The sequence below is a fragment of the Daktulosphaira vitifoliae genome, unplaced genomic scaffold (genome assembly GCF_025091365.1).
Source record: "Daktulosphaira vitifoliae isolate Bord-2020 unplaced genomic scaffold, ASM2509136v1 Scaffold_5, whole genome shotgun sequence".
NCBI lineage: Eukaryota > Metazoa > Arthropoda > Insecta > Hemiptera > Phylloxeridae > Daktulosphaira > Daktulosphaira vitifoliae.
In genome coordinates, this window is record NW_026099576.1 from 15,098,520 (window position 1) to 15,111,300 (window position 12,781).

Here is a 12,781-nt window from a genome sequence, read left to right on the forward strand (position 1 = left end):
CGAAGTGTTGCGAGATTGCTTAATGGCCCAGCGGTTGCACATTATGAACACCATCGACTATTATTCGGACGAATATGGTCCCGGGGAAATACGTAGTATGCGGCGTATCAGACCAGTATGGGAATTTATGCTTATCTTTAAAAAGCTGTTCGATCCGCATACTTCCTCGACCGAGCCAACTGTTCTAGATACCACCGCCCGGTGCGTAAAGATCAGAGAGTTGGTCGCTTCATCGTCATATGAGCCATCGACTCTTTTGGAATATGGCCTGAGTATGTTCGTAAGACTCAGTGACTCAGCCGCACAATTTGAGGCCTATGCAACTCGCAACAGGCGTCTGTTGAAGAAGTGTGACATGATACGTTATGGTTGTCATGGAAGCCGCCGCCAATCTTCTTCAACGCGCCGCAGTCGCTCCTTACGGAGTTTCACATAAGTCAGAGTTTGATTATTTTTCAAATGTTTGACAACTGTTGTTTTCCACTCATTTGTGGATGTTTTTTGTTCGCATTTTCATTATTTTTGATTCTTTTTATTGTTATTTCATATTTGTTTTGTTGCATATTTCTTTTTGTGTAATATAAATTTTCACGCATTTTATATTGTTATATTTTTCAATATTTATTTTTTTTTTTTACTCACACTGAGTTAAATTTCATTTGTAAAATAACACATGCTTATTGTAATTTTGACGAAATAAAGCTTATTTATATACCTAAAAACTCTGTTCTTAATTTTATTTTATATATGTTTCTTAAACAATTTATATCCATAAGTAACATATAAGTATTGAATGAATATTTAATAAATATTTATTTTCTACTGTTTAACATTCGTATTTCAGTTAACGTTAACAATAATTAATCGTTTAGTTATACTTTAATTTATATTTGATTTGATTTTCATTAAATATACTCAAATTAATTGTTATTAAAATTTCATTTTTATAATTAATTTTTATTTCAAACGTTTTTCAAATATTATTTAATCAACTTATTTGCTTCTCGATATCATTAAATTCTATCTAATATACTATATATATAAATTTAATGTTACAATAACATATTATCTTATTGCAACAAATTTTAAATTGAGTAATATCTGGGTGAAAAAAAATGTTGAGTAACCATACATAGAATAATAAAATTTAAACGCTGTTAAAATATTAAATAAATATATTTTTAGCCTTAAATATTAAAATGTACTAAATTATTTTATCTTTGATGTTTACCTAAACATTTTCATAAGTCAGGTAGTTATAAAAATCCTATACTTAACATTTTTAAGTAATAAATGGTATTCTAAGGCGTTACCAAAATACACGGACATAACAGGAATATTAAAAGATATCTCTTGCTGTTATCTATCATACGCTCTTTTAAATTTTAATTGCTTAAAAGCTTCTTTGTTGTGATTATAGATATTATTTGTTCATATTTTTCATATATGTTCATATTAACCCAACTTTCAGTTATTCCAACTGCCTCAATTGTAGTTTTTACTATATTAACCGTTCATATGGTTATTTTAACCGTATTTTTTTTTTGTATACTACTGAGAAAAACTGTCTTTAATCGGAAATAATTGTATAGAAAATACAATTCGAGTTTTTATTATCTCCTACTTTTTCTTAACGAATTTTATTCACCAATATCCAATGCGTTGGATGGTTCTGTCTACACAACTTAGAAAACCTGTGATTCCATCCTTCAGTATTGTTGTTGTTTCTTTAAGTATCTTTTAAAGTTATATTATAGACATGCACAGGTTTGGTGAATAAAGAAGAACTTTTTAAAAGTTAGAACTTTCTTACGATATTTTTTAAATATATTTAAATGATACTCATTTTCAATTAATCTCCAGATTTAATGTATATTTCAATGTAATAATAAAATTTGTCTAAGATTGTATAATAAAATAATCTATAATAATTAACACAATTATTGATTAATAAGAAGATAGCAATACGAGTAGTATGATCACACTTACTGCACATATTAACGATTTAAATTTCAAATAGGATTAAGTTGGGTTTACATCTTACATCTTTCTTAAACTTACATCTTCTTTACTTCTTTTTCATTTTAAGATCATTCAACAAGTTTAAGACGTCTTTTTTTTTATTCAACTAAAATATTGATACTTATTTTTCAATAGTTGATGTTTTTTTTGTGTTATAATATGTATATTAATTGAAAAAAATGAATTATTATACGTTGTGATAATTATAAACATACAATCAAAAATATTAAGTAATTTGTGTGATTACCCAAAAATATTTTTGACGAAAATTATAGTCACTTATCCGTACAGTATGACGGCAGATGTAGCTTAACACTAGTCTTATCAACATTTGTAAGGTCCATTATGCCACATCACGCCCTTTAATAGCCTTAAAAATACCTAAATCATTAAAAATCTAAAAAAACTTAAAAATGCATTTTTTTTATCTTTTTAATTGAGTTTCGGTTATGACCCAATTTTTTAAAAATTAAGGTTTCAGTCATAACGAGTTCGCACATATGTTGAAGGTTTTGGGTTCCAACCGGTCTTTTTCGGTCCGGTTTCTATCCCTGATTTAAAATAAAGGTCTCCAAGACCGCCGCGTTGCCGATAGGCAAAATCCGGCTACACTGTTGAGTATGTTGATCCCTCTTCTCCAGATGACCACTGCCGAAAATTTCCAAGGGGTATGGAGCAGAAATTTCATGAGTTCAGAATGGACGCGAAAGATCCATTATGAAAGGATGGCACTACAAGACGTCCCGTCAAGCTTTGATGGGTGCGCCATTTAGAGAGAGAGAGGGACCAAGAGATAACAATGTTGTCAGATTATGTCTAAAGCTGCTTTCGGCAACGTGGTGGTCTTGGAGAACTTAATTAAAATAAATCTCTAAAAAAATGAATGTTTTTCTTTGATGTTATTGAATTAATGTTATTTATTTATATTATTTAAAAAAGTAACCATTCTATATACAAAATTTGTCAACTTTTATAAAGATTAAACTTTTTTTTTTTATTCCTCGAAATATACGCCTTTTGTTTTTATTACCGAATAAATTGTGTACAATTCAAAAATTAAGAGACCTAACCTAAAGTGTTTACTGGTAGTGTTTATCAAATCATAAACATTTTTTAAACGTCAAAATCAATGTTTTGCTAATTTTATTAAATTACTCTTTTTAATTGGGCAATGATAGTTAAAGGAGATGTTTTATGCTCTTTGCGTCATACCCTGAATCTGCCTCTGGTCACGGCTAACATTTGATGAAAAATATTAGAAACCACTACATGTAGCTATACATATACATTTTAAGAGATAATACATTTTATACACCAATAATTAGTTAAATTTTTATTCAGTTTTATAACTCTACTGTATTACAGTTTTTCAAAATTTTAAATTTACAAAAAGTGCTATGATGGTATTATTTATTAAATAGAGCGCCTGCAAAATTTTAAAAAGTGCACTTACCGCTTTTAAGCGTGAGACAATTGATATAGTAAGATAGTTTTCCAAAAAATTTTAATTTAGTTTTATATAGTTTTAAGTAAATTTTTAAGTTATGAGGCACTCATAACTCTCATTTACACTCTTATACAAGTAGACTTTCTCAAAGACCCTATCTTTTTTATTCGAAGGTTATTGCTCTAATTTTTTGGACAAATTCAATTTTTTAAATGAAAAATTTATTTAAATTGAGCAGAAATCACAAATATTAGTGTTCGATTACTAGGTACTTTCTAATAATATTCTATGATTGGGATATAACAAACTTAACAAGTGATAATGTATAAATAGCGATTACTAAGTTTTAAGTTTTAAAAATCTGTTTTTTTTTTTTTTGTAGCTTGTTTTTGGAATACGTAGTTTGTATGTATTCTAAATTTATGGCAAACTCTCATAGAATGAAAAAGTTAACATCTATTATAAGTATAAACTACATGTCCTAATATAGAACTAAATGGACTAACTATGTTTAATTTTTTAACGTGTGTAATTGTAAAATTTGTGATATTATGAGATATATTTAATAAGTTTGTTTAATTGATTGAATTTAAAGAAAAGTAATTCGTGACTCGAACAGTTCCATTGTCCATGGCCGAGTTATTCATTTTTATTATTTCTTTAAGTGAAAAGTAAAACAAGGCTATTGTTTACTTTGTTTAAACTATTTTCATAAATTGATGCTAAAACCGAGTACATACTAACAGTTTCCTTATAAACGCTCATGAAAACCTAAACCGTTCCACTGGGTTCAATTCCCACTTAAAGTATTCATAGCTCTGTGAACACTACATAGTTAACATTCATTTCAGTTAAATGTATCGTTTTTTATGATAATCTTATCGAATACATTTTGTCAAATTAAAACGGGTCGCAATCGCTCCTTACGGAGTTTCACATAAGTCAGAGTTTGATTATTTTTCAAACGTTTGACGACTGTTGTTTTCCACTCATTTGTGGATGTTTTTCGTTCGTATTTTCATTATTACTCTTATTAAATGAATCAAAAAGAATTATTACTAAACATTTATTTTTTAATAATTATATTTAATACTTAATTTTAAATGTTTATAAATTATTATTTAATAAATTTTACGAGTTTCTGAATATTTTTATATTCAATCTAGTTTATTTTATAATTAATTATATATGTACAAATGTATATTAAAAAATTATACATAATATAAAATTTGATATTAGTGTAACATGAAATTTTAAATTGAGTAATATCTGGGTGAGAAATAATTTTGAGTAAACATTCATATGTTAAATACTGTTTAAATATTGAATATATTTTGAAAATATTTTTAAACCTTATATATTAAAATGTACTAAATGTATTTTATTTTCATGTTTAATTGTATATTTTTTTTATTACAAAATAAACAAAATTTCAATAGTAGAATTAATGCGAATAATAGAAAAAGCATCATATATAAAATTTTAATTGTGCACAATACAATTAATTATTTTACTAATATAAACTTGATTATTACAAAATTTTGCATAAGTCGCTTATTATTCTAACGTGTTCTATCTCATGTGTGCAGCCATGTTTACAACGTAAGAAAGCTCCTAGCATTATTTGCTATTTCCAATTAGTACATCACTATTCGAACTCTAATAATAATAATAAAAATAATATTAATTTTGTAACTCTAATAGAGATTGTGGTTGGTCACACATTTATCAGCTAAAAAGAATTGAGATAAGGATTTGATAACGATAATAATCAAATGATATTAGATGAGCGTTGCACGTGCTTACAGTCAATAAATGAAACACAGTTTGCAGTAACGCCATGTACATTTATTGAAGATATTACTGTTTCATTGTTTTTTTGTAACATCCTTTTTAATTTTCGATATTTATAAATATAATGGTCATGGATAAATCTAAAAATAAAAACGATTTGGGTTCTCAAATACAAATAAAATTTATAACCAAACAAGAAAAGTAAGTACAGTAAATTTTTGACCAATAATAACTAGTAATGCTTTAAGTTTCATGTTTGGTTTAAATCTTGCAAATTATATCTATATATTCATATGTGTATCAGTCTCACATTCCACACTTTGAAAATAGGGAATATTGTTTCCTTCTGTCTAAAAATTTTATGTGTTAATAAAATAATTTATAAAAAGAAAAATTCATATTGTGCTTAGAACATATGAATATATACTATACTTTGCCATATTATTTATGAAAGTTTACCAGTGTTGTGTTTTTTTAGGTTTATTAGTTAAACAACAATAATAGATTGAGTAATCTTTGAAATGTTGATGAAAACATTGAATAAATAATGATTAAACTGCCATATATATATTTTATAGATATTGTGTTGTCATTTTTAACCATTAAAACTTAAATAAATAGGCATTTTTTATTTAGCTTTAACTTAAAAAAAAAAAATTTAATTTAGTTAAATATATTTTAGATATGCTGTACCAGATTTTCCTTTTGCAGTTGATTCAAAAATTCAATGTGTAAATCTTAATAACCTTGTTAATGAGTTACTTAAAGGTTAGTTTATTGAAGTTTTATATTTACTTGCTTCACACATTTTCGTAAATTTAACAAAATATAATACATTTTTTATTGAATATTTCACTATATCATGAGGCATTACTATTGGTTAATGTTCTATATTGAGATGGTCATTTCATTTTATGTACATGTTTTTTTTTAGATAAATTATCTGATGAAAATGGAACTTTAAAAAAAGTAGATTTTGACTTTTTAGTTAATGATGAACTATTACGTACTCCATTAGATATTCATTTGACACAAAAAAATGTATCTAGTGAAAGTACAGTGGTGGTTGAGTATATGGAAGCCACTCCATCTCCTGAGCCGAAAGATTGTCTTATTCATGATGATTGGGTATCTGCCATACATTCTATGGGTTCTTGGTATGATAAATAGTTTAATGAATAATACAAATTTTTAATGTTTAAAATAGTACAAATTTATGCCTGGTAAGTCAACAATAGAGCGAGTATTTTGTGTGAGGCAACTAATAGAAAAGTTTAGGTAAAAGAATAAAAAGCTATGTATGGTATTTATAAATTTGGAGAAAGCGTATAACAGAGTTCCGAGAGAGGTTTTAAAGTGGGCATTAATGAGAAAAAGAGTCCCAAAAAAGTACATTAATATAATAGAAGATGTGTATGATGGCACTTGTACCAGGGTAAAAAGCGTAGGAGGAGTATCAGAAGGTTTTCGGGTAAGAGTAGGAGTGCACCAAAGTTCTGCTTTAAGCCCTTACTTACTCTCTATAGTGATAGATGAAATTACTAGAGAAATATAAGAACGTGATTGTAGAGGTGGAGAGTTTTAAGTATTTAGGGTCAGTTGTGCAATAGAGTGGTGGTGTTGACAAGGATGTAAGACACAGAAATAAGTGCGGGTGGTTGAAGTGTCTGGCGTCTTATGCAATAAAAAAATTCCAATGAGGATGAAAGGTAAATTCTACAAAACTGTAATAAGGCCAGCTTTGATGTATGATTCAGAGTGTTAGGCGGTTGATAACAAAGTAGAGCAGAGAATGAGTAGTATAATGATTGCAAGTAGTTGGGATTAAGGCGAAGAAGAAGAAGAATAATATAAATTTTTATCTAATCGTATGTTTATCATAGGATAATAACAGGATGTTATGATAACTCAATTCATGTGTGGAACAATAGAGGTAAACATAAAATTGGTATTGCTGGACATACAGGACCAGTTAAAGCTGTAAAATGGGTATCAATGTCAGATGAATCTGCTGTATTTGTTAGGTAATTATTTTAAACTATTTATTTTATGTACTTATACTTTTGCAGTTTAAAACAACATCATATTAAATATGAATTTCTTCAGTTTATCTATAAATTATTTATAAACAAATTTTGACTTAAGTTTATCATTTTTACCAAAATTGTTTCTTATCCCCTTTTTACTTCGAACCCTTCTAATGCTTATTATTATGTAGATGACTTATAAATAATATAATGAACATGAATGTGTCCCAAACAGAATCTGTTATAAGTTTTTTTCATAATATTACTTTTTGAAAAAATAACTACTATGTATGATATAAATTATTGTCCCAAAAATAGAGTTAAGAGACATTTGTATTGAGATATGTTCTTCTATTTTTACTGCGTAGTTAACTTTGACTTAAAACTGAAAACCTAGAAAAGTAAAGGAACTTTAAAATCCTCAAGGACATTAAATACATATTATGGATTTTAATTATTTTCCTGTATTTTTTAAAATTTGTTAATACCTGTCATATGTGTAATATCTTGTGTTTTAATTTTATATATTTTTAATAAGAAATTTCTTATTATATAAAAAATTTTATACTACTCGCTACAAAATATATCTTTACTATTTACTGTCAAAATGAGATAGTTTTATCTGTCAGAATGTTTGTGAAAAAAATATATATATTACATTACTTAAATTAAAACTATTAAAGATCATCAAATAGTGATTCTACTGAAATTTTTTAGATATTTTAGATAAAAAAATTATTTTTCTTCTTTAATTATGACAGTTTTGATTATGGAGAGATATCCAGGGTGATTTGTTAAGGATAAGATATTCATTCTCTCGTAAACTATTGAAAATTTTTAATTTTTGTAAAGGAAAATATTATTTGATTCAAAAAACTTTACAATAATATGTAGTTCAATAATTTTTTTTTCATACATTCTGAGTTAAAAAACCATAATATCAACTTTCTTCAATGAGAACCTCTATTTATAAATTGATAGTACTATAAAAAAAAAATTACAAGCAATTTTTTTTACCTGATCGACTGTTTGTTTTTAAAAATTGCTTTATGATTTAGAATAAAAATAGAAGTTCATCACTAATTTGGTTTTTATAATACTGGTTTTATAACTCTGAAAAGATGAAAAAAAAATTATTTAATTACATATTATTGTAGTTTTTTGAATCAAAAAATATTTTCCTTTACAAAAATTTAAAATTTTCAATAGTTTCCGAGAAAATGATTGTCTTGCATTATAGTTACAGTTATTTTAATTTTAAATGTTATAAATGTTATATATTCAGTGGTTCTCAAGATCAGTCAATTAGGGTATGGGACTGGGATATTAAAAATGGAACTACAAACTGTCTACAAATTGGCCGTGGTCATGAGAGAGCTGTAGAATGTATTAGTGTTAGTCCAGATTCCACAAGATTTGCAACTGGTGGTTGGGATGCTATGTTAAAAATTTGGTCTTCTGGTAAAATAAATATTCAAATTGAAAATTTCATATAATTAATAAAATCAACTATTTTGCAGATCCTAATTTTGAACCTGTTGATTTACCTGCAAAAAGACAGAAATCTAATATTAAAGTCATGGTAATCATATAAAAAATTATTTTTTTCTTGAATTATTTATTTATTTGTTTATTTTTTATTTTAGCCTCCTATTATGACATTAAAAGGCCATAAAGAGAATATTTCATCTGTACATTTCATTAATAACTCAGATGTTTTAACGGCGTCATGGGATCATACTATTAAACATTGGGATGGTGAGATAGGTGGAATAAAGACAGAAATTGTTGGTAATAAATCATTTTTTGATCATGATTATTCACAATTGACTGGATCAGTAATTACATGTTCATCTGACAGACACATACGTTTGTATGATCTTAGGTGTAAAGGTATGCAACTTAAAATGATTATATTTGTATAACCTTTATTGATATTGTATGTGATCAATTTTTTTATTATGAAAGCTTTATTTAAACAATTAAAATATTATTCACTTATTTTACTGAATAATAAAATATTAATATACTGTTGTTTAAGAAATTTTGTCCTAATAAATATTTTACTACCTTGTAGAGGGTTCATTGGTAAAAAATACTTATTCATCTCATAAACAATGGGTTACTACAGTTAAATGGTCTACAATAGACCAATATCAATTTGTTTCGGGTGGATATGACAATCAAATGAAAATGTGGGATACAAGAAGGTAATACTATTTAGAGTTGATATAATTTATGTTAATGCATAACGTTCTATTTTATTTTATTTAGTCCAAAAGTTCCATTATTTGAACTAGTCGGTCACGAAGAAAAAGTATTATGCAGTGATTGGTCAAACAATGAATTTATTTTATCAGGTGGTGCTGATAACACTGTAAGAATTTTCAAAAATAAAAAAATTGTTAGTAGTTAAAGACTTTGACTTGTTGATTTTTATTTATATTCTGATAAATTTGTATTATAATTATATAAACCATTGTGCTTAATATTTATCATCATTGAGTGTTATATAATAAAACATTTTTATGGCAACGTAGTCTGAAAAATATTTAGATTATTGTTAATTTAATCTTTCTTGTTGGTGTATATCCTAAAAACATCAATGCTTTCATTAAATTTGTTATTCATTTTTTTTGCAACACTAGTATAATTTAATACATAATTATAAAAAATTTACAATTTTTCATTAAAACATTCATACAGATCATCATATTGATTTATACAGATATGTATAAACCAAGATATAAACCAAATTCTACTTATATCAAAGATTACACATTTTATCTTATCTATGCTTATATGATCTAATCTTTTCTTAATTAAGAATATTTTTCTTATTTACTATTATAGCATCTAAATATTTCTTAGTTCTTCCTTGTTGTTCCTGCCTTCCATCACTTCATTTGTACACAAAACTTGTAATTATTATTATAACTCATATAAAATATTTACAATTTAGCAGATTAATAATGAAGACAATTTTTATAGTATTTCATATTTATTTTATACTCTGATAAATTGTACTAAAAATGAAATTCAGAATTTAGAGATCATTTTCAGATAATTTTTGTACAATAATATTAAAAATGATCAAGAGCACTTGTTATAATATATAATTTCATGGAAATTACAATAATAGTAAAATTTAGGTAGGCACTACATAAATATTTAATATAACATTGCACTATTTTTATTTTGTTTAATACCCTAGAATAATTAAAAATATTGAAATTGGAACTTTGAAATGCTATAGAAATTTAATTGCAAATTATTAAAATTAGCTTTTAGTACTAAAATTATATTCTACAAAATAATCAATTTGAAATTTTTTAAAAAATTATTTATACATTTTAACTATTTTTAATTAAATTAATAGAATATTATTTATTATTTTTCTATTAAATATTTATTCTATCATTTCTCAAAATTATTTTAAAAAGAAATCAATGTAAAATATTTATTTTTCATATTTTTGTGATTCTTTCTATACAGAGTGAATCATTAAGAATAATACATATATTGTCTCGGAAACTATTGAAAATTTTTAATTTTTGTAAATGAAACACTGTTTGATTCAAAAAACTCTACAATAATATATAGTTAAATAATTTTTTTTCATCTCTTCAGGTTTAAAAAACCATAACATTAACTTTCTAAATGAGAACCTTTATTTTTAACTTGATAATATGATAGAAAAATAATTTCATTTTATTTTTACTCATTAGAGATAAATTATAAAATTATGCTTCTAACATAATCTGAGAAATCGATAGTTGTTAAAAAGGAAATACAAGTTTATAAACGTAATCATTTAGATTTGAGATATCTATACATATACATGATAAAGCTATATTTACACTAAATGTATTGTTTATTTAAAACGATTGTGATTAATATACAATTTTTTAATGACCGATTTTATGTACTTCATAGAAATATGAATTATTTTCAATGTCTATTAAAGTATTATTGCAGTAACGAAAATCCAGTAGCTCTGCTTGGATATGATATAAGATCATCCAAGATAGCCTGGGGGACTATAACTGGATATATTTTGCATTTTTTGTAAATTTTCTTTTATACTATTATGATTTATTTATTAACTGTATTAATTATTAAATATCATTTAGATTCTTTTAACATTAATGTTTTATGATTAAGTGCTGTTAATTATTAATAGCACTATTATACACAATTATTATTGACGTCACTAATTAATAATAGCTAATAACTAATTTCAGATGAGTAACGCGTTTACTATGAGTACATTGTAAAATTTTATACAGTTTTTCGTAAGTTTCAAAAACTACTAACCTACGTGATAAATTTTTTTGTAGTGTTCAGTAAGTAAGAAAACAGGTCAATAATAAATAATAAATCTGTAATAATAATCGAACATCTATTTACTAATAAAGTATTGAATCAAAATGTTTTAAACATTACAGGATTTTCTTTAGCTAAACTTCTACTTAAAATAACAAGCTAATATTATACTTATTTAAAACTATTTTCATTAATTAAATGTATTAATATAATTTATGAAAGAATTAATAGCAAAAAAATCTACGTTTTTAAATATTTCGTTCAAATAATGTATAAAATCGGATGTGTTTTTTAAACTGTGATATTTAATTGCATTAATATTAGTGGGGTCATGATTTGAAGACTTATTTTTTTTCAAAAATAATGGCTCTTTGCCATCTAGTTCAATTTTATAAATTATTTCACAATTTAAATCCTTACAAATCGGTATCAAAATATCTCGAATTTTTCGAATTAATTCTTTTGGGTAGTTATCTCGATAATCATATAATTGTCTTTCAACATTTGAAATAGAGTTCGACCATAACGTTTTTACTTTGTATTTTTTCTCTGGCAAACTGTTAATTACATTTTCAATACTTTTTATTATTGATTTAATTATTGAAACATTGTCGATATGTAATAGTTTTCCAAATTGTTGTAATATTATTAACCAAGACCTGGTAAGTTCAATAATATTTGTTATGTGTTGATGTTCGATGTACGAAAAATGCTTCCAAGTTAATCTTAACATGATAATACACAAAAAATTAAAAACATTCTTATAATATACTTTAAACGAATGTAAATGATTGGATGACCATGATTCCAGTTTTTCTGCTTCTAGAAGAAGATTCTTGAAATACCTTGGATGGTTTTTCCAAGTTATTTGTAAATTATAATTATTCATTAAAGTGTGAACATTTTTTGTTCTTAAATTGGTCAATACTATCAATTGATATTGGGACTTGTTTAATTTTAATTGATATTTATCTTTAGTATTGTTTATTTTTATCAAATTCATTATGCTATTAATGTTATATTGATGTTTTAAAAATCTCTCTTTCTTACTTAATTGAATATAATTGCTAAGTAGAGTCTGATCACATACAAGGTTATCATTGTATTGGCAACCATTAGTGGCTATTTCTGATTTTAATTTATCTGTAATATAATTGTGAGTTTT

At 25.2% G+C, this 12,781-nt stretch overlaps 1 protein-coding gene across 1 annotated transcript; it reads left to right on the forward strand.

Moving 5' to 3' along the window:
• The first annotated feature begins 5,247 nt into the window (after nucleotides 1–5,247).
• LOC126907250 (ribosome biogenesis protein WDR12 homolog) lies at nucleotides 5,248–9,845 on the forward strand. Its single transcript, XM_050688374.1, has 9 exons — nucleotides 5,248–5,464; nucleotides 5,946–6,031; nucleotides 6,198–6,420; nucleotides 7,147–7,287; nucleotides 8,576–8,751; nucleotides 8,811–8,872; nucleotides 8,937–9,183; nucleotides 9,368–9,500; nucleotides 9,565–9,845. Exons 1-9 carry the CDS (start codon nucleotides 5,388–5,390, stop codon nucleotides 9,704–9,706), a joined length of 1,287 nt encoding a protein of 428 aa, XP_050544331.1. The 5' UTR covers nucleotides 5,248–5,387; the 3' UTR covers nucleotides 9,707–9,845.
• Nucleotides 9,846–12,781: the final 2,936 nt, after the last annotated feature.

What these genes read in the sequence shown, in the direction of transcription:
- LOC126907250 (XM_050688374.1), top strand. Translation starts at nt 5,388, where the DNA reads ATGGTCATGGATAAATCTAAAAATAAAAACGATTTGGGTTCTCAAATA. An exon ending in TGTTAATGAGTTACTTAAAG is followed by an intron (nt 6,032 to 6,197) that starts GTTAGTTTATTG and finishes GTTTTTTTTTAG; the next exon opens with ATAAATTATCTGATGAAAAT. An exon ending in GTATGATCTTAGGTGTAAAG is followed by an intron (nt 9,184 to 9,367) that starts GTATGCAACTTA and finishes ACTACCTTGTAG; the next exon opens with AGGGTTCATTGGTAAAAAAT.